Genomic DNA, 22,500 nt, shown 5'->3' with positions numbered 1-22,500 from the left:
CGAGATGAAGGATATTTAAAAGTCCAGGCAGAAAGTGTGTAGTCGGTAAGTTAGTTTGTTGGTTAGCTTTAGCGAGTTAGCCAGGGTTAGTGCTTGTGTTCAGACTGAATGTCATGGTTTATACCTGGAACCATGTCCTGTAAATCTAAAGTAGCTCCCAGTGTGGATTTTGACCACAGCTGCTCAGACAGTGTGGAATATCTCACTCTTAACTTCGGGCCGTTTGAGACAGTGCACCGATGGAGGAGGCTTCCACCCTGTGATGAGTTTGTAGGTGCAAGGTAAAGCTTAGAAAACAAAACAAACCCTTTTGTATTAGTGCTGTATCATTCTTTATGTTAGTTTAACTCCTCTTTATATTCTTCCAGGCGCAGCAAACACACAGTTGTAGCCTACAGGGACGCGATCTACGTGTTTGGAGGAGATAATGGGTGAGAGGAAATGACACACATGATACCATGGTTTCTGGTTATGATCTCACTTATATCTCCAGTCTTCTGGGAAGGCTTTTGACTAGATGTTGGAGATTGTGTGGATTCGTGTTCGTTCACCTACGAGATCTTTGTCGAGATCAGATGCTGATGTCGACGATGGTGAGGTGGTCTGGGGTTCGGTCTGTGCTCCAGATCATCATCCCGAAGGTGTTCGGTGGAGTTGAGTCAGAGTTAGGGCTTTGTGAAGGACACTCAAGTTCATCCAGCTCTAACCTTCTTAAACCATGTGATCACAGAGCTTTATGCTTTGTGCACGGGCGCGTTGTCGTACAGGCGCAGATTACGGCTTCTTGTTTCCACCATTTCCACTTAGATGATGTAAAGCGTCCCACCCTGTGAATTCACTGTTACTATGGAAATGATGATGCTCATATTTACAAATTGCTCCAAAGCTCCTGTTGACACAGCTGCACTGTTTTGACCTTAAAGTTCACAGTTATAGAAGGGAAATGATTTATAGTATCACTCTCTGGTGTCACCTACATGAGGACGAGTCTGTTCCTGTCAAGGTTTCTCATGTCTGGATTGCTTATTAAGGATAAATTAAAACAAAATAAAGAAGTTTTATATTCCTGTGTAGCTATTTTGTGACAGTGTCACATTGTGAAAAGTGCTAAACAAATAGAAATGGATTAGAGTTGAATTATTGGAGTATAACGTATGAAGAAAGACTTCTTTTCCCCTCCTAAAACCAAAACAGCATGCACTGATGTAATTAAAGTGTACAAAAGACTTAATGCTGGATCGATCAGTCAGGCAGAAGCAGATGTGGCCAGATGTGAACGAAACGGCAATCAGGACAGACGAGTGTTTAAAGTGTCGTCTCTCTTTCCCTGTCTGTCATTCTTACAGGAAGAACATGCTTAATGACCTGCTACGCTTCGATGTGAAGGACTGCTCGTGGTGTCGGTGAGAACAGACGTCTCTGATTTCTATAGATCTGTAACAGAACAGGGTGATGATATGATCCATATCGTGAGAAATTACATCACAAAATAAATGAATTTTATTAAATAATAATAATAATTACAAACTGACCGGAAGGTAATGATTTTGATGATGTTTTTTTATTTTTATTATTTTTTAAAGCATATTGAGTACATCATTGATCATTCTTTCTTTTTATTGCAATACTGTTGTGTTTTTTCCTCACACGATTCATATAGTGTTAGGGATCGTAGGAAAGCTTTTGAGAGTTAGTGATGGCGATATAATCATTTTTTTATCTTTATGCCTTCGTGTACTAGTTCTGTTCTGATGTGTGTCAATAACAGGGCGTTTACTACCGGGACTCCACCTGCCCCCAGGTATCACCACTCCGCTGTAGTGTACGGAAGCAGCATGTTTGTGTTTGGTAAGTTTTTCACTTCCCCCCTGATACCCAGCACACCCTTTACTTCCTGCTTAACACCATGTCCAGCCATACAAACAAATATCAAGTGTATATTAGTGAAAACATGGAGATGATGATGGACTTTACTCTGTACTGGTGTGAACAAGTGTGAAGCACGAACCTGTCTCATCGTGCACCATGAACCAAAGGGGCGAAGCTAACCGACAGAACCAACATGAACGCTACTGACACTGTGTTTTAAAAGGGGGAACCGTTCCAAAATTTTTTTTTTTATTTTGGTAATATTTCTACCTCTATGGCTTTGTGTAGCACAGGTCAACATGATCGTTTTTAGAGTTATCATTGAGTTCCTATATCGGTGAGTCCGCTTTACTTATCGCTTCAGCCCGGTGGGTTTCATCCAAACCTCAATAACTCAAATCAGTCAGTCTATAAGTTACAACAGCTTCAGTCTAATGACAGGTTTAATAACGGGTTCTGTGAGTGGAAAATAGAGGGACAAAAAAAAGCACCATGTCTCCAGTAAACAAGTTAATTAATTAATTAATTAATAAGTATCATAATATATATGCTCATATTTGATAAAAAAAAGTGTTTAATTTATTTAACAGTAAAACGTTTCTGAATTCTGAATGCAAAAAAAATCTCTACATAGTGCATATGAGTGTGTAATAAAGTATAATTAAGTTAAAGTTCACCATGCAGTTGCTTTTGTCCAGAAGGTGGCGCTAGTGCATTAGAGTAACTCTGCTAATCTGGTTTATGATTTTTTTTTCTCACTTTTTTAAAAAATATATATTAAAATAAAGATAAATAAGATAAAAGTCTATTATTTTGTTAGAAATATATTATTAGAAAAATGAAAAAATAAATAAATACGATTTTTATTTTGTTTTTGTCTTTGTTATGGAAAAATTCTTTTAATTCTTTGGTGTTTTATATTTGGCTCATGATTCGTTTTTTTATTAAAACATTTTCTTCATTATTTTCACAGTCGGATGTACGGAGTGATATTGTTTTTAATCTAACAATATCTAAATTTTTAAATTTCTAACCGTGGTCTCAAATCATTATGTTTGTAATGAATATGTTCCCCTCTGTGTGTGTGTGTGTGTGTGTGTGTGTGTGTGTGTGTGTGTGTATTATAGGTGGTTATACAGGTGATATCTATTCAAACTCCAACCTTAAAAACAAAAACGATCTGTTTGAGTATAAGTTTGCTACGGGCCAGTGGACGGAGTGGAAGGTGGAAGGAAGGTAAAACTTCATGTGTTAAAACTGTTTTTGAGTCGTAGAGATTTGCACAGCTTTTAAAACCTCCCTCGACGTTTCAGGTTAGTGGCGCGCTCCGCTCACGGGGCCACGGTGTATAACGACAAATTGTGGATATTTGCTGGTTATGACGGAAATGCGAGGTAGGTTTGTGATGAACATTAATGTGAGTGAGTTTTGTGCTGTAGTTATTATGGTATGAATCTGATGTTTTTCTCCCTCAGGCTGAATGATATGTGGACTATTGGTCTTCAGGATCGAGAGCAGGCCTGTTGGGAGGAGGTGTGTATGGATTTTTAGGCTGTGTGTATTGTGCTTCAATCTAAAATGCAGCAATTAGACATACCAAATGATGGTACGTAATGTGTGCAGATCGAGCAGAGCGGCGAGATTCCCCCGTCCTGCTGTAACTTCCCAGTGGCTGTGTGCCGGGACAAGATGTTCGTCTTCTCTGGACAGAGTGGAGCCAAAATCACCAACAACCTTTTCCAGTTTGAGTTTGAAGGTCACATGTGAGTGTGATTGAATCTGATTCAGATGTGATTCTTGAATCTTATACACTTACCGAATCAGACGTGATAATTGAATCAAATGCACTTACTGAATCAGACGTGATTCTTGAATCAAATGCACTTACTCATTCAGACGTGATTCTTGAATCAAATGCGCTTAATTAATCAGACGAGACTCTTGAATCAAATGCACTTACTAATTCATACGTGATTATTTAATCAAATGCACTTACTCATTCAGACGTGATTCTTGAATCAAATGCTCTTACTCAATCAGACGTGATTCTTGAATCAAATACACACACATTCTTGGGACCGGCACTGAGAGTTAACTCTTCATTGGCTGGGTTAGCTCCCTGTCTGGGAATCGAACCCGAGCCACACGCTCAATGAAAGCTCAATGAGAGTGCAGGATCCTGCTGGAGGTTGATTCTTGAATCAGATACGCTTACTTAATCAGATATGATTCTTGGATCAAATATTCTTTATGAATCAGATGTGATTCCTAAATCAAGTACACCATCTGAATCAGCTGTGATTCTTGAATCGAATGCACTTACTGAATCAGATGTGATTCTTGAATCGAATGCACTTACTGAATCAGATGTGATTCTTGAATCAAATGCACTTACTGAATCAGCTGTGATTCTTGAATCGAATGCATTTACTGAATCAGATGTGATTTTTGTTACAGATACACATTATCAATCAGATGCACTTTATGGATCAGATACGCTCCTTGAGTTTGAGGTGCTTCATGGATCCGACATGCTTTGCGAATCAGTTATGCTACATGACTACATCAGATTTTTTTTTTTCCTGAATCAGATTTGTTTCCTCATTCAGATACGTGTCCTGAATCGGATGCGCTTTATAGATCAGATACAGATCCTGATTCAGATATGCTTTATCATTTCCATCAGTAATGCTAACTGCAGCTTTGTATCGTTCTCGCAGGTGGACCCGTATCCCGACCGAGCATTTGCTCAGAGGTTCCCCGCCTCCGCCACAGAGGCGTTACGGCCACACCATGGTCGCGTTTGATCGCCACCTCTATGTGTTTGGTGGAGCGGCGGATAACACGCTGCCCAATGAGCTGCACTGCTATGATGTAGACTCTCAGACATGGGAGGTGATTCAGCCCAGCGCTGACAGCGAGGTACATTCGATAACCAGCACTGTCACGAATTAAAAGACATCACATGCATTTTTATCAGAGAAAATTTAATCACCACCAGAACTGATTTAACACATAATTCTACATGCAATATAGCAATGTCTCATGATGACGCTTAACGTTACTATTACACATGTAACTTTTGTTCCTTTCACTCTAACGTGGCATGTTTTCTCTCAGATGCCTAGTGGGAGACTGTTCCACGCTGCAGCTGTGATCCACGATGCCATGTACATTTTTGGCGGAACGGTCGATAACAACATACGCAGTGGAGAGATGTACAGATTTCAGGTGAACAGATGTTCCTCTGAGACAAAGAATTAAACAAAAAGTGTCCCAAGGTGTTAAATTACTCTAATACCATTCATTATAGAGCGCTACAGTATATTTCTATTATAGTTACAGTTGAAAGAAGTTTGGTTCCTATTAAAGGTGGGATCTCCGTTGTTTGAAGGCCAATGTTGACATTTGAAATCACCAAAACAAACACGCCCCTAACCCAAATGGGTCCCACCCCTGTATCGATAGCTCCGCCCACACATACATACGTAACCCAGGCGACTAACGGAAAGAAATGTGTCTTTATCATAGCTGAAGGGAAGAACAATACGATTGTAGATAAACAAACAAGCAAAAATGACACACAAGCATAATCATGTAAAGGACAAAGGCATATATTAGTTCTGTGTAACAAAGCAAAACCAACGTTACTCACCTATCGAGAAGGAAAAAAAGCGCCTCGGCGTCTTAAGTAAAGTCGGCCACATATTCACAGGTCGGAGTTTCCCGAGTCGATAACTCCTGAGCTAAACGCTGTTACTACACAAAACGCGGTTGTAGCTGCCTCTCTACATCACTACGATAGAAAAGAGGTGTTATTTGTGTAGTAACAGCGTTTAGCTCAGGAGTTATTGACTCGGGAAACTCCAACCTGTGAATATGTGGCCAACTTCCTGCTCCTTCAGTTCTCTCCAGCACTGGAAAGCTGATCCTATATTAACACGTCCTACTTCTTGCCTTATCGTAAGCCTTTCTTCGCTTTCTTTGTTTTTATCCTCCATGTCAATGTTAAAACTGCTTTCTGCTAATGTCACACATGCGCACTGAACACTCTTTGCCGCCGATATTCACGAAGACCCGCCCGCTACACGTTAGTTTTGGTTTTGTTTTGTTTTGTTTGCCGGAATTTCTGAAACAACGTACACCCCACCTTTAAGACTTTTATGCTGGTGTAAAATAAAGCTCAGCTTGTTGTGTACTCCTTCCATTTATTTATATATCATTAGAATTGTCTTGTATAGCTACTACTATTTATCGAATTAGCGTTCACTATTATTTATTGAAAATGGGAAATATTAAAACGAGCACTTTAATAAAAACCGGTGAATTGCAGCTAATTTTACCGTAAATTAATTGACACCTTCTGAGCGATCCAACAGCACTTTGGTATAAATTCAGTTCTTGACCACCTTTCATTACGATGCTACAACTAAAATGTAGACTCATTAATGTTTATGTAGACTCATTAATGTTTACGTATGCAGGATTAGACTACTTATTCAGGCTAGGAGAAGTCCTGATTTTCTTTCTCGCCCTTTATCCTATTAGTTTTCTTGTTATCCGAAATGCACCCTTCACGAAGACTACGGAAAGCTGTGGGAAAACAGACAGTTCTGCGACGTGGAGTTTATCCTAGGAGAGGTTCGTCCGCATCCCATAATAATTGATTCTTTTAACGCTTTTTCGTTTTTTATGATCATCGTAACGTCGCAGTTCACGTGCGTTCAGGATGTGAATACTTTGTCTGTCTTTCTCTCTTGCTGTCTCCAGAGGGAGGAGAGGGTTCTGGGCCATATCGCCATAGTAACAGCACGATGTCAATGGCTGCGGAAGAAGATTCTTCAGGCCAGAGATCGACAGAAACAAGTCAGCGTGAGATTACGACGTCATTTCTTGAGTGGTGCTTATATGAAAAAGTGCTAGATCAGGGTTTTTGGGAGTCTTTAAAAGATTCGGTGTGCTTTCACATATAGTCTGTTACTCGGGTGTGTTTGTCTGTTCTGTGTGATTCTTTAGGTAGGTCAGAACACTGCAGTCACACTCGGAAAAAAAAACCAGTTCGTGTCCAGCTGAGTCGGGTGATCTGTAGCGTTCGATTGGCGTGATCGAAACTGAGCCGACTCTGAATCAACTCCGAATTGACTTTGAAGAACACAGCAATCACCCTGAGTTAAACTGAGTCAGGCAAACCTTAGCATTCGATAGCAGTGAGAAAGGGAATCGACACTGACTTGACTCTGAATCAGCAATGAATCGATTCTGAAGCTAGCTGTAGTAGATGTGCAGCGTGTTCTGCATAATTGGACACAGACTCCTCACACTGACTCCTCCATGTGAAGGCACCTTAACCCTTTCCCTAGTTTCCCTTTTTAATAGTTTATCAGCCTCAGGTCTAGAAAGAAAGCATCCATCCATCCATCCATCCATCCATCCATCCAATTCTCTTGTTCTTTCTTTCGTTCTCTCTCGTTCTCTCTCACTCTCTCTCTCGTTCTCTCATTCTCTCATTTCTCTTGTTCTCTCATTTCTCTTGTTCTCTCTCGTTCTCTCATTTCTCTTGTTCTCTCATTTCTCTTGTTCTCTCTCTCTTTCTCTCATTTCTCTTGTTCTCTCTCTTTCTCTCGTTTCTCTTGTTCTCTCTCTCGTTCTCTCGTTTCTCTTGTTCTCTCTCTCGTTCTCTCGTTTCTCTCGTTCTCTTTCTCTCGTTCTCTCTCTCTCGTTCTCTCTCTCTCGTTCTCTCTCTCTCGCTCTCTTTCTCTCGTTCTCTCATTTCTCTCTCGTTCTCTCTCACGTTCTCTCATTTCTCTTGTTCTCTCTCTCGTTCTCTCATTTCTCTCGTCTCTCATTTCTCGTTCTTTCTATTTCTCTCGTTCTCTCTCTTTCTTTCTATTTCTCTCGTTCTCGTGTTTCTCTCTCTCACTCTCTCTCTCTCACTCTCTCTCTCCTGCTCTCTCTCTCTCTCTCTCTCTCTCTCTCTCTCTCGTTCTCTCTCTCTGAGTAGAGGAGTAAGCAGGAGGCCAGTGAAGAGAGCGAGGAGTCTGGGTCTGGTACATTCAGACAAAAGGACATCTCTAACACTGCAAGGTCATCAGGAGGTCCTCCTCTGTTGGAGGTGTTCATCAGAGAGGCTGAAGCTCAGCCGTTCGAGGTCCTGATGCAGTTCCTGTACACGGACAAGATCCAGTATCCACGCAGAGGTCTGTACTCAGCACACACTCCTTACAGAACGTTAGGATTTAAATGATCGACGAACGATTATCTCATAGGAGATGTTTCTTTCTGAACCTTTTATGGAATTTAATGGTCAGTCTGTTTGTTTTTAGACACCTGAGTTTCACCTCATGGTGAAAATAAGCCCAAGCTGCATCCGCTAACCTTTCTGTTTGACTTTCGTACAATAACAAACATATTCTGTTAAAAATATAAACCCGACACGTCACGCTCTCTAAAACGAACCCTCTTCCCTTGTTTCCGATTGTCCCTCAGGTCACGTCCAAGACGTCCTGTTGATCATGGACGTATATAAACTCGCCCTGAGTTTCAAGCTTTCTCGGCTGGAGCAGCTGTGTGTGCAGTACATCGAGGCCTCGGTTGACCTGCAGAACGTCCTCAGCGTGTGTGAGAATGCAAACAAACTGCAGCTCGACCAGCTCAAGGTGAGAGAGGAGCGAAAGTATCGGCAACCGGAAGAACAGTTACGCGTTACACTAACGTTAAGGGTCTTTTTTCCTCTGCAGCTAATAAGATCTGAACCAATCAAGGATTAAAGCGTCTTTATTGTGTAACAGCGCCATTGTGCCGCAAAGCAGCTTTACAGAATCCTAGATGTGCTTTTTGTACTTATTCTGCTCCTTATTGTATTATGAATTAGTTTAGATTTGAACAGATAAATCTCACATATAAGAGCCACGATACCAGACGAACCGCTCTCATTGCGTATGTGTGTGTGTGTGTGTGTGTTTGCTCAGGAGCACTGCCTTAATTTTGTGGTGAAGGAAACTCACTTTAATCAGGTGATTATGACCAAGGAGTTTGAGCATCTTTCCACTCCTCTCATCGTGGAGATTGTGAGACGCAAACAACAGCCACCTCCTAGAGTCTACTCTGACCAGCCAGTCGATATAGGTACAATACCACCCCTGTAACACAGACTATAGGGCCAAAAGTTTGTGCACCCCTGACCATCACATGTCATTCTTTTCTAAATGATAAGCACAAAGTCACATGTGAGTGCTCTCAAGAATCACATCTGAATCAGATTCATCTTTAATCATATGCACTTACTGAATCAGACGTGATTCTTGAATCAAATGCACTTACTGAATCAGACGTGATTCTTGAATCAAATGCGCTTACTGAATCAGACGTGATTCTTGATTTAAATGCGCTTACTGAATCGGACGTGATTCTTGAATCAAATGCACTTTTCCCGAATCGGACGTGATTCTTGAATCAAATGCGATTACTGAATCGGACGTGATTCTTGAATCAAATGCGATTATTGAATCGGACGTGATTCTTGAATCAAATGCGCTTACTGAATCGGACATGATTCTTGAATCAAATGCGCTTACTGAATCAGACGTGATTCTTGAATCAAATGCGCATACTGAATCGGACGTGATTCTTGAATCAAATGCACTTACTGAATCGGACGTGATTCTTGAATCAAATGCGCTTACTGAATCGGACGTGATTCTTGAATCAAATGCGCTTGCTGAATCGGACGTGATTCTTGAATCAAATGCGCTTGCTGAATCGGACGTGATTCTTGAATCAAATGCACTTACTGAATCGGACGTGATTCTTGAATCAAATGCGCTTACTGAATCAGACGTGATTCTTGATTTAAATGCGCTTTCTCAATCAGACGTGATCGGTCGATATAGGTACCGTACCTGTAACCCAGACATACACTATAGGGCCAAAAGTTTGTGCACCCCTGACCATCACATGTCATTCTTTTCTAAATGGTAAGCACAAAGTAGGCACACAATTGTCTGGCAATTTTTTTTTGTCTGCTGTAGCGTTACATTTTCCCTTCACCGGAACTAAGAAGCCGAGACACGCTCTAGCACGACAGTGAAACTGTGCACAAAGCACAGAGCTCCGTGAAGACATGATGTGGAGGTTAAGGTCAGAGCAGAAGTACTGACTGAACCCCAGACCTTCTCATTATTACTACATCAGTGTCTGATCTCATTTATGCTCTTGAAGCTGAATGAACACAAATCCAAATCCACACAGTCTCCAACAATCTGGTGGAAAACCTTCCCAGAAGACGTTATGTAAACTATTCATAGTTAAGTTGGAACATCCCAACACCTTGGATTCCATCCTGTCCTCCTTGAATCTCACACCAGCTGGCAGTTACGAGAGGGATTTCAATATTTAAGCTTTGACGTCCATGCAATAACCTTTACTTTTATTTATCAGTAGTATAACGTATGCTAGTTAGCTGTATTATAGGACGTGTCATGCGGCTAAAATCGTCATCATGTTGTCATCGACTAATCATTAGCATTTTGAGTCAAACGTGTGACTGGCTCAAAAGCTTTAAATTCATTTTGTGACATCACAAATTCAGCCATGATCTAACAATAAATCTGGTACATTATGGTATGTCTGACCACCGAAAACAGTCAATATGAGACACCTCAAAGAAGAAATAATGGCTTTGGTTTACATAATTATTAATGTAAGACTTGCTTGGTTCCTTACGTTGTAGGGTATTTTTAGAAACTGGATCAATAATCAATTTTTATTCATTTATTTTTTTATTTTTTTGGGTTTGCCACAAAGGTACATCTCTGGTGCAGGACATGAAAGCTTACCTGGAAGGGGCGGGGCTAGAATTCTGTGACATCATCCTGCTGTTAGACGGCCATCCTCGTCCAGCACATAAAGCCATCCTGGCAGCTCGCTCCAGGTAAACCACGTGGTCACCACAAACCTGCTGAATTCTCAAAATCTGATTGGTCAGAATTTTATTTATTTATTTTTATTTATTTATTTATTTAGTAGTCTGCAATTGCACCACATCTGAAAGGTTCGTCCTTCGTGCCGGCTAAAGCTTCTGTTTCATTAACCGGCGAGACCGTATTTATACCTAACTTTCGAGTAGAACGGAAAAGATCTATTTATTTATTTATTTATTTATTAATAAGTTGCCGTTTTTCCTGCCAGCTATTTTGAAGCGATGTTCCGCTCGTTCATGCCCGAGGATGGACAGGTGAACATCTCCATAGGAGAAATGGTGCCGAGCAAACAGGCCTTCGAGTCCATGCTGCGTTACATTTATTACGGAGACGTCAACATGCCTCCAGAGGACTCTCTGTATCCTTTTTTTAAGACCATGTCCGATACTCTCTCTCTTTCTCATGCACGCTCGTACGTAATAAAGAATATCAATAATTCCCAGAGTGGGAAATTATCAGTAGCTGTTGTGATACAATGAGGGTGAAAGCTGTACGAAATCCGTAAATAATTATTTTGGTGTCATTTTGAATAACGAGGAGGAACGGTTACGAGTGGATCGAGCAGAACGCCGTCATAAAGAAGAAGGGCTTGAAGAGATAGGATCAGAGATCAAATACACACCCGAAATCTACGTCTCTCGTCCTTAACCCGAGCGCAGGTACTTGTTTTCCGCTCCGTATTATTACGGCTTCTCCAACAACAGGCTGCAGGCGTACTGCAAGCAGAACCTGGAGATGAACGTTACCGTAGAGAACGTCTTGCAGGTAAGACATCAGTGCATCGACATAAACAACCTGCTAAAAAGAACCGTTTCTAGGCGTGCGTGTTTTTTATATGTTAAAATAACAACCTACACGTTTCAGCTTGTATGTTTCTTGTATGTCGTATGTTCAGATCCTGGAGGCAGCAGATAAGACTCAGGCTCTGGACATGAAGAAACACTGTCTGCATATCATAGTGCACCAGTTTATCAAGGTGGGTGTACTGCTGAGCGGCGCTCTGCGGCTGTGCTGGTTACCAGACCACGGCTAAAACCTTCGTCGCCTGTCTCTCGTCTCTTCTAATCAGTGCGTCTAAATCAGAATAACCCGTGGCAGTCCTTAGAAGTTTGACGCGATCGATACGATACAAAGTGTTTGCACGGTGCATGAAAGTGCCGAAACACTAGCATATTTTTATTTTGTATCAGTTCCCGTTTTTATTCTGCTCCATTTAATTTGCTCGTTTTTTGTTTTTTTTTGGTCGTCGTCGTTGCCGTGTGTCGTTCATTTTAGTTTGGTTTACTGTCGGTTTATTGGTTTTTTGCTCTGCTCTCCTTCCCCTAAAGGTGTCCAAGCTCCCCAACCTGCGATCGCTCAGCCAGCCGCTGCTGTTGGACATCATAGAGTCTCTGGCATCACACATATCAGATAAACAGTGTGCCGAGATGAGCTCCGATATATAGGCATGTCTCCTGGTCTCGTCTCCTGGTCTCGTCTCTTCTCACCTGTTTATTTATTCATCTCATGCAGCGTCTCTGCCGTGTCTCCCCCCTCCCCTTTCTCCACGCTTGTTCTTCCTACAGCCTGCTTCTCTTTCCTCTAACCACTGAATCTGTGGGAAATTCTGTGCATGCTTTCATTCCTAACACGTTCATTCGCTAACCGGGTTGAAAGTACCTCTGAGCGTGTCGCTTTAATCCGTTAAATATACATCACTATAACTGACTCGTTAAACGACAGCAATTCCGTATTTATCGATGTTAATGAACATGGAAGTGAGCAAAGCTTCCGTGTCCCGCTGCTGTCCTATGATGGACGTTGATTATTTTCCTGGATCAGTACACACTATATGGCCGATATGTTGTATCACACATGTTGTATGTGGGATGTGGTAGCTCAGTGGCTAAAATGTTGGGCTATTGATCGGAAGGTCAAGGGTTCGAACCCCAGGTCCACCAAGCTGCCACTGCTGGGCCCCTGAGCAAGGCCCTTAACCCTCAGTTGCTCAGTTGTAAGTCACTCTGGATAAGGGTGTATTATTTATGCCGTAAATGTAAATGTTCTTCTTTAACCAGAAACACGGTGGTCTAGAATGTCTTTATACGGTGTAATGTAGTGGTAGTTTTCCTTCAGTGGAACTAAGAGACGTGTTCTAGCACGACGGTGAACCTGAGCACAAAACGCAGAGCTCCACGAAGACACGGTGTGGATTTTAAGCTCGGAGTTGAAGAACCCGTGTGTCCTGAACAGAGCCCTGACTCTGACTCAACCCCACTGAACACCTTTGGGATGAACTTGAACACCGAATAAACCCCAGAAAAACCTTCTCACCAGGTATCAGTGTCTGATCTCACTAATGTTCTTGTAGCCGAATGAACCCAAATCCACACGGTCACATAATCTCCGACATCTACTAAAAAAAAAAACCTTCCCAGAAGATGGAGCACATTATATCTCAACCCCACTGAACACCTTTGTGATGAACAGAAACGTTGCTCTCTATGCTCGTGACATCGTCTGATCTCACAATGCTCTTTCCAACACTCTCCACATGCGATCTCCAAAATCTAACGGAAAGCCTTTCTCCGGGAGAACCGAGAGCTAATTGTAACAGAAACCGGATGTTCATCAAGCACATACAGGTGTGATAGTCACGTGTGCACATACTTTTGGCCATATAGTGTATTTTACTTGCATATGAACATCTAGTAAATTTCCATCATTTGATGATTTGCATATCAGACGCGATCGGTCCATAGTTCACTCCGACGTCTCGGAAAATAACACATCATACGACGTTCCGTCCGACGATCAGAGGCACTTCAATACGATTCATCGCAAAAGTAAAACGTCACAATAATTCAACTTACACGAACTATTATAATCAAACGTCCAGTAACGTCATTAACGTCTCTTTCCACCGGTGCCGTTATTAAGTGCTTCGAATCTACAGTATGATATTTTCTATACAGCACTGTAAATATTATATACTGAGATTTATTTATTCCTAAACTGTTCAGTTTATTTTTTCACCTCCTTCTTGTCGGTTCTTTAAATGTTTCCAATGACTGTAAACTGAATAAACATGTACAGCTTTACACTCCTGGTATCGTATGATTTATATTTTAACTGCAGAGACTATCAGTGGACTGACTTCTTCTTCTTATTATTATTATCTGCATTACTTCTTCCTTAATAAAATGTTAAAACGATTCATTTCCCTGCTTTAAAGAGTCATTTATTCATTCATTCATTCATAAAGTAAATACTTACACAATGAGGAGGGGGTGAATACTTTTGCAAGGAAGCGTAGATTAGATCTGATAACAGGCTTGTAAACAGACTGTGGCTTGGAATTAAAACCGCTTTCTACAGTTGCAACAGTGTTTTTGTTGTTTCTTTGTCTAAGCGATGACCATCTGTCTACCTCTGACTCTCTGCTGATTCTTGGATGGAGAGAACGAAACAAAAGACGGAATGAAAGACGGGTTTTGGAGAGAAACACAAAGAGGCTCATTGATGGGGTGAGACTACACTCTTAAACACTCGCTGCCAGCGAGTGCAACTGGACCTGAGGGGCATTCAGGCCACCCAAAGCCTCAGGGCTTGCAAAAAAAAACAACCACCCAACAATCACTGCAGCTTTAACAGTGTGCAGAATTTCGCTTCGAATTTCTCTTAAATTTGTGGTTTTAAATTCTGAAGCGTTTAAAAACCTCGACGTTCGGTGACGGGAATCGATTTTTCTCTCTTTTTCGACTGCTTTCTCAGCGTTTCTTAATGTTCGGTCTGCATCACTACATAAATCACTACGACTCCTCGTTTTCAGACTCTAAATGGCAAATTTGTACGAGATGATATTTCTTTTTCTTTTTATATTCACACAAATGATATAAAGACACAAAGATCGGATCAAATCTAAGGAAAATAGAAATGTGGAAAAAACCTCCCACATCACATGAAGTTTTGAGATGTAGATGTTTTATTTTCTGTAAGCGTGTAAACAAAATGTCGCTTGTATGTTTTGAATTATATAATGATATTTTTATACATAGCTTTATATCAGCTTCTTTAGTTCTATTTCTGCTTCATTTTTACTGGTGTGTGTTCAGGAAGAAGGGCGATCGGAGCTGTTACTAAATGTATGAATTATTAATAAAAAAATAATAATTAACCAAATAATTAATTGATTAGATAAAATAGTTAATTAAAATATATATATACTTTTTTTTAATAAAACCATCTGAAATTATTTATGTAAAAAAAAATTATCTGGGGATTTTTTTCTTTTTTCTTTTTAAATTAATTTATTCATTCATTCATTCATTTTCTACCGCTTATCCGAACTTCTTGGGTCACAGGGATCTCAGGCATCATCGGGCATCGAGGCAGGATACACCCTGGACGGAGTGCCAACCCATCGCAAGGCACACACACACACACACTCATTCACTCACACACTCACACACACACACTCACACACACACTACGGACAATTTTCCAGAGATGCCAATCAACCTACCATGCATGTCTTTGGACCAGGGGAGGAAACCGGAGTACCCAGAGGAAACCCCCGAGGCACGGGGAGAACATGCAAACTCCACACACACAAGGTGGAGGTGGGAATCGAACCCCCAACCCTGGAGGTGTGAGGCGAACGTGCTAACCACTAAGCCACTTTGGCCCCCCACATATGAAAATATAAAAGTAAAAAAATTATAGCTGTCCGGAGGAAACGATGTGCGATGTGGAGACTTTTTATTACTAAAGAGCGAAAAAATTCTACCAATTATTGTTAATAATTCTACTCAGTTAAGAGGCTAAATTTTGTATAAAACCATAAAGGAAATCGTTCATTAATAATCTGTGACAATCAGAAACTAAAACTAGGGCATGTGCTGAATCTGATACTGAATCTGTGATGAAAATGAACAAAAACATTTTTTTTAACTGAATTAAAAATGTACAATAAAGTTAAATCAAAATTCTGAAATAAAGGGGAAAAAAACAAACAGTAAATCCAGTCTGGACTAGAAAAGCAGCCGCAGTGCACCAAGTTGTCTCATTTCTTGTAAATGTCATTTGAAACGTTTAGTTTTCTGTGAATTTCCAGCCTCGTCTCCCGTCACACAGACAGCAGCTGATCCACTCTTCGTTAATAGGTTTAATATTCTGCAATTGAACTTTGTATTATGAGCGACATAAACCAGTTACAGCTCGAAAAGTCTGCTCTGCACTCCTGCTTTCTCTGAGTTCTGCTCGTACCTTTATCGTCCACTCGCTCGTGTCTCGGCTGTCGTCGGTTCTTGGATGGAGATAAGATCGCTAAAGCAGGAAGGAAGTCTGGAAGCAAAAAAAAAAAAAAAGGATAAATGTATTTGAAACACGGTCGTCTTTGTCCAAATAGGAGCACGAATAAGAATTAAATAAATAAAACAAAAACAAAAACATGCAGTTATGTTCCTTTTAATCCTTTCTTAAAGGGAAGGAATTTTTTTGTAAGGTTTTATAAAGAAGTTTGCTCAAAGAAACGAACTAAAAATTCTCTCTGATTGCAACTTATTAGCTGAGGTGGTACCTCATTACCTCAAAAACTTTAAACGATCCGTACTTCGGTTACGATTCCGTTCGAGATTTATCGTGCCACATTTTCCTCATCGCACTTCAAAACAAATGAGCGACTCGATAATCGATAATCCGATTCGATTCAACTCGTTGAATTCCCAAATTCCTACGAAACCTCACCCCTAACGGCTGTGACAACAATAACTGGGACTTTCCTCGTTCCTTGTTAGATTTATTTGTGTGATTAGCTGCTAATACACTGAAACGCTAGCAACTAAGTGGTCAGAAACAACTAAAACAAAAACAAACAGAGGAAAGTGACCATGTATATTCCTCGACAGACATATACAACAACGGCGTTAGGACAGCTAACTTAGCATGGAAGCTAGCTAGGGGTTTAGCTGCAGATTTACAGGATTAGTCGGTGTTAGCTAGCTAGATAACTAGCTAATGAGAGAATGAGAGAGAAATGAATTGTTGAGCTAGATAGATAGATAGATAGATAGATAGATAGATAGATAGATAGATAGATAGATAGATGGATGGATGGATGGATGGATGGATGGATGGATAGATAGATAGATAGATAGATAGATAGATAGATAGATAGATAGATGGATAGATGGATGGATGGATGGATGGATGGATGGCTGGCTGGCCTGGCGGGATGCCTGGCTGGCTCGCTCCTGTAGGTTCAGGTATATAGCTCGCTCGCTCGCTCGATCGATCGCTCGCTCGCTCGCTCGCTGCTCGCTCGCTCGCTGGCTGGCTGGCTGGCTCGCTCGCTGCTCGCTCGCTCGCTCGCTCGCTCGCTCGCTCGCTCGCTCGCTGGCTGGCTGGCTGCTCGCTCTGCTCGCTCGCTCGCTCGCTCGCTCGCTCGCTCGCTCGCTCGCTCGCTCGCTCGCTCGCTCGCTCGCTCGCTCGCTCGCTCGCTCGCTCGCTCGCTCGCTCGCTCGCTCTCGCTCGCTCGCTCGCTCGCTCGCTCGCTCGCTCGCTCGCTCGCTCGCTCGCTCGCTCGCTCGCTCGCTCGCTGCTCGCTCGCTCGCTCGCTCGCTCGCTCGCTCGCTCGCTCGCTCGCTCGCTCGCTCGCTCGCTCGCTCGCTCGCTGGGTGGCTCGCTCGCTCGCTCGCTCGCTCGCTCGCTCGCTCGCTCGCTCGCTCGCTCGCTCGCTCCTGTCGTCGGTCGGTCGCTCGCTCGCTCGCTCGCTCGCTCGCTCGCTCGCTCGCTCGCTCGCTCGCTCGCTCGCTCGCTCGCTCGCTGGCTGGCTGGCTGGCTGGCTGGCTGGCTCGCTCGCTCGCTCGCTCGCTCCCTGGCTGGCTCGCTCGCTCGCTCGCTCGCTCGCTCGCTCGCTCGCTCGCTCGCTCGCTCGCTCGCTCGCTCGCTCGCTCGCTCGCTCGCTCGCTCGCGGCTTTCCCTGTCCCCTTGCCTGCGCGTTTCCGGCTTCTTTCTCCGGTGCTTCTTTCGTCTCCTTTTCTTCTTCCCCCCCTTTTCTCCCTGCTCGGCCCTGGGCTCTTTGGTCCCGCCCTTTTTCTGGTTTTCTACTGTTTTTTTTTTTTTTGGTAAAGAAAAATCTCAATGGTAAATAAAACATTTCCTTGTTGGTATGCATCTTGAACATTAGCACAGGAGAAGACGCTTTGTATTGCCTGAGCTTCTTAAAACCTGGCTCGTTCTGATGACGTGATCCTTTAGCAGGCAGAGATTTGACCTGCGTGAGGTATCTAGCTAAAGCAATCTACATTAACTGTGCCGCATAACGCACAGCTGCTCGTAGCTCAAATACAATTTTGTCTTTATTTAATTTGTATCACAGTCCATATTTGCCTATCACTTGTATATAAACTAGTTTTAGGTTGCTTCTTGCTTCTTCGTCTCTTTGTTCTGTTTGTGCCTTCATCCTTGATCTGCTCATGTTTCGCCCTGCGGAGGCTCCAGCTGGATTCGAACCTAGACCTATCTTATTTCAGCTTTTAAAAAGCCCTCATTGTCCTCTACGATGATATTCATCACTACCGCCGAACAGAACGGCTCTTGTGGAAGGCCGTGCTTAAGGATTACGGCGTGCTTTGCTTATTAAAACACCTGATGATGAGACGAGGAGACGGGGTGGGCGGGGCTGGTCCTGTGTATCCTGGGGAGGGACAGATTAAAGCAGCATCAGTTGGATTGAGAGTTTCTGAGATGTACGAAACGAGGAAGGAACCAGGAGTGACGATGGTGCTTCTGACCACTAAGACCGTCCAGAGAGCGTCACTCTTCGTGGCGTTCGGTGGCCTCGTCACGACCTTCATCACTACGTTTTTGCCACTTTGGAAGACGATGAACTCGGAGCTGAACGAGATGGAGAACTGGTATGAAGGTCTGTGGCATACCTGCATCTTCACAGAGGAAGTGGGTCTTCACTGCAAAGCCTTTGAGTCTCTCCTCGCTCTACCTCCGGTCACACTGGCCTCCAGGATTCTCATGTGTGTATCCATCACAACCGGGTTCCTCGGCGTGTTGGCAGCATTTTTTGGACTCGATGGCGTCGAGATCGGAGCTGGACGTGACAGGATAAAAAGAGGACTTCTCATCGGTGGTGGTGTGCTGATCTGGGTGTCAGGAATCACCACTCTGGCACCGGTTTCGCTGATCGCGTATGTAATGGTGGTGGAGTTCTGGGATGAGGGTCTGCCTGACGTGATGCCGCGCTGGGAGTACGGCGAGGCCATGTTCTCCGCCTGGTTCTCTGGACTTCTCCTGGTCATCGGTGGATCGTTCCTTTTTGTCGCAGTGTGCATGAGGGACCATGAAAATGAGCAGCAAAGAGAAATCTTCTCACCTGCTCATGAACTTCAACCAAGGACTCAGCACTACCTCAAGACAGAGGTCTTATAGATTTCTTTTTCATTCCACACCGTACAGAACCATGACTTAATTACTGAACGACTCACACGACGTTTGCCTGGTTTGTTAGTACGTGTGTGTTTTTAGTCTATTTGTTGGTGCTCATTAAATGTAAGAAAACTTAAACCGCTTTCAGAGATGTTTCATTTGGAAGACGCTTTAATCTAAGTTATAATTATATATAAGATTTTAGAATCTTATTTACATATTCATCAGCTTTGTTACGACAAAAAAAAAAAAAAAAAAAAAGGAATAAAAAGCCAGCCATCTTTCTTTGAATTTCTAACGAGAGATGAGAGGATAAAAAAAGGCTGGATGGGGCAATGGGTGGGTGAGCAAAGGTGGGCCTTCTAGTTATTCATTCATTCGATCATTTTCTACCGCTTATCCGAACTACCTCGGGTCACGGGGAGCCTGTGTCTATCTCAGGCGTCATCGGGCACCGAGGCAGGATACACCCTGGACGGAGTGCCAACCCATCACAGGGCACACACACACACACACTCTCATTCACTCACACACTCACACACTACGGACAATTTTCCAGAGAACCTTCTAGTTATTGAGGAATTTTAAACTGAGTATTGTTTTTCTTTTGGAAAATTTGGGATAAAAAAAATCACATTGTATTCTTTATGAAATCATCTTACTAATAAACGTCAAAATTTGACCGACCGCCCGCAATATTTAAATCTTACCGGACCGAATCACGAGACGAGACGCTATCGCACGATCCATCACGTTTTCTAAGATTTAAAATAATGGGACATTCAGAAATACTTTAATGGTAAATCTGCACAATGGCTGCACTAAAAAAGACATTAAAAAAACACAGAGGAAAACAGTAGCGTTGTGTGAATGACATACTGGTATCTTTCTTTGTTTTTCTTTTTAAAAAGCTGTTATTCTGTGGATGACGGATGGAAGCTCGGGTAACCGAGGCTAGTGTTCAGAGGTGACCGAGGACAAGTCAAGCACAGGTGTGCATTTGCTTTACAATTAGATCCTAATCCCAGCGTTGCACTAAAACTAGGACACTCTGTAGGGTGAAAGCAGTGAATTCAAGCAGCTGTACAGGTGTGTAACTGTAGCAGGGTCTAAGAGTTTGCAGTCCATTAACGAAAAAAAAACAAAAAAAAAAAACGAATGCCAGCGGTCGAACTGCTCAGTCCATGTGCTAGAGCTTCACAAGTCACTTCGCTTTTGACGAAGTTTCGGCCTTGGTTCAGTGTGAAACGTCAGATTATGAAGATCCAGAGTTCAATATTAAAGGTGAGGTGCACGATGTTTGAAAGCCAATGTTGACATTTGAAATCGCAAAAACAAACACGCCCCTAACCCAAATGGGTGTCACCCCTGTTTTGATAGCTCCGCCCTACACATACATACGTAACCCAGGCAACTATTATGGCGGACCCTGCTGGGGCAGATGGATATTTTTATCAATAAACGAACTCAACGAGTAATACTATGGTAATACAAATGTGTTTTTGAAGTACTGTGTGTTGTACCGTGAAAGGTTTAGCTCCGTTTCACGCGGAAGATGACGTTCAACATCTAGAACCCGAGGCAGAGGTAACGGTAGGTATCCGCCGTGTCAATGTTTCAATCGCTTTCTGCTAATGTCAGACATGCGCACTGAACACTCCCCAACTTTAACCCCGGGTAAAGTCTGAGCAGTGTGAAACCTCAAACCACATAACCCAGGATAGCGTTTATATGGAGTTTACAATCACACAGTGTTATATTCAACATATTCCTGGTCCATATGTAGTTTATGTGTCACGTCTACTATACAAGTCCCTATGAAGGAGTTGTTACTATAGAAACAATCATATACAATAAACTGCTGATTTCTCGCACAGCCACAGAGCTGCTGTAATACAAAACAAATCAACACCAGACTTCATCAGTGCTGTAGAATAAGAGGTGTTATTCTGTTCTGAAGTTCTATCAAAAAGCCAGCAGCCGCCAATCAGCATAAGCGCTCCGGTTCGAAAGCTGTGAATTATTTTCGTCTATTGATCAGCTCGGCTGAAGAAAGCGCTCCATCACAGGGAGTCGACATTAACATTCAGCCTGGCTTCTGAAGCTGATGCATTATTCAACAGCACACGTCTCTTTTAATATTTGTTTATGGCCCTTATGGCTTGCCATGCTGGCGTGATTGTAATGTAGCATTGTAAGCCTTCACATGATTGAATTGGACTAAATGACATCCGACAGGAAGAAATGTGTTTGTCCTTCTTTTTCTCCTTGAGGTTTAAAATCAGTGTGTCTTCCTCATCATGTTTTTGTGCTGGATCCCTTTAAAGCAGCACCATGCAGTTTTCCTTATGGCCACTAGAGGGGCATGACATGCTTTAGATAAGAAGTCCAAACATTTTTACAGTTTTTAAAAATGTCTGCATTATATCTTGTTTGTACATTTACGATCAGATGTCTCGAAAATGTTAAAACTGTATGAAATATTAAAAGAATCTTTATAAAGGTATTATAAGCCTGTCATTAAGAATAATGCATATAATTACAGCACTTTTTCAGTATTAAACTTAAAAGGATTGTATTGACCTCATTATACTCTTATTTATTTTAGTTTATGGTGCTAAACAACCCCTGAGCATGTTTAAAACTTCGCTTTATTTGGTATCGAAAAAATTTATACAGTATTTATACAATATCGAAAAACTTTATACAGTATTTATACAATATCGAAAAACTTTATACAGTATTTATACGGTATCAAAAAAATGTATACAGTATTTATACCGTATCAAAAAAATGTATACGGTATTTATACCATATCGAAAAACTTTATACGGTATTTATACGGTATCGGAAAAATTTATATGGTATTTATACGGTGTCAAAAAACTTTATACGGTATTTATACAGTATCGAAAAAATTTATACGGTATTTATACGGTGTCAAAAAACTTTATACGGTATTTATACAGTATCGAAAAAATTTATACGGTATTTATACAGAATCGAAAACATTTATACTGTATTTATACGGTATCTAAAAACTTTATACGGTATTTATACGGTATGGAAAAACTCCAGGTTCTATGAAAATGCAATTTATAAACAGCCCAAACAGCTAACAGCAAGTAGACTAGCTTTCGTGTGAGATTTCAGTATGTGAGGTCAGTCTTGTGTTTTTTAAACGTTATAACCTCAGGGTTTTGTTGACGGTAACTGAACTCAAAACACGCTA

At 41.9% G+C, this 22,500-nt stretch overlaps 2 protein-coding genes across 3 annotated transcripts in view; both read left to right on the top strand.

Annotated features, from left to right (window-relative positions):
* lztr1 (leucine-zipper-like transcription regulator 1) overlaps positions 1-14,041 on the top strand; it is a 14,383-nt gene extending 342 nt beyond the window's left edge. The window contains exons 1-20 of one of the 2 annotated variants that reach the window (XM_047818253.1): positions 1-281; positions 369-431; positions 1,347-1,403; positions 1,769-1,848; positions 2,997-3,105; positions 3,183-3,263; positions 3,345-3,402; positions 3,493-3,632; positions 4,590-4,791; positions 4,990-5,100; positions 6,418-6,510; positions 6,640-6,735; positions 7,871-8,066; positions 8,356-8,525; positions 8,838-8,994; positions 10,672-10,798; positions 11,056-11,205; positions 11,507-11,612; positions 11,743-11,823; positions 12,176-14,041. The exon at positions 1-281 is cut by the window's left edge and continues 342 nt beyond it. In XM_047818253.1, coding sequence (XP_047674209.1) covers positions 109-281; positions 369-431; positions 1,347-1,403; positions 1,769-1,848; positions 2,997-3,105; positions 3,183-3,263; positions 3,345-3,402; positions 3,493-3,632; positions 4,590-4,791; positions 4,990-5,100; positions 6,418-6,510; positions 6,640-6,735; positions 7,871-8,066; positions 8,356-8,525; positions 8,838-8,994; positions 10,672-10,798; positions 11,056-11,205; positions 11,507-11,612; positions 11,743-11,823; positions 12,176-12,292 — 2,367 coding nt within the window. In that variant the 5' untranslated portion in view covers positions 1-108 and the 3' untranslated portion in view covers positions 12,293-14,041. Of the gene's footprint in view, positions 282-368; positions 432-1,346; positions 1,404-1,768; positions 1,849-2,996; positions 3,106-3,182; positions 3,264-3,344; positions 3,403-3,492; positions 3,633-4,589; positions 4,792-4,989; positions 5,101-6,417; positions 6,511-6,639; positions 6,742-7,870; positions 8,067-8,355; positions 8,526-8,837; positions 8,995-10,671; positions 10,799-11,055; positions 11,206-11,506; positions 11,613-11,742; positions 11,824-12,175 lie in introns of both variants that reach the window. The other variant, XM_047818252.1, reaches the window with a different exon arrangement.
* A 4,521-nt stretch (positions 14,042-18,562) lies between these two features.
* Positions 18,563-19,338, top strand: cldn26 (claudin 26). Its single transcript, XM_027162775.2, has one exon. The coding sequence runs from the start codon at positions 18,576-18,578 to the stop codon at positions 19,269-19,271; it is 696 nt and encodes a 231-aa protein (XP_027018576.1). The 5' UTR covers positions 18,563-18,575; the 3' UTR covers positions 19,272-19,338.
* Positions 19,339-22,500: the final 3,162 nt, after the last annotated feature.

The sequence above is a fragment of the Tachysurus fulvidraco genome, chromosome 9 (genome assembly GCF_022655615.1).
Source record: "Tachysurus fulvidraco isolate hzauxx_2018 chromosome 9, HZAU_PFXX_2.0, whole genome shotgun sequence".
NCBI classification, from domain to species: Eukaryota; Metazoa; Chordata; class Actinopteri; order Siluriformes; family Bagridae; genus Tachysurus; species Tachysurus fulvidraco.
The sequence above is the reverse complement of the archived record's forward strand: the minus strand, read 5'-3'. Positions and strand labels throughout refer to the sequence as shown.

Excerpts from the sequence above, each read along its gene's own strand:
- cldn26 (XM_027162775.2), top strand. The coding sequence starts at position 18,576 with ATGTACGAAACGAGGAAGGAACCAGGAGTGACGATGGTGCTTCTGACC.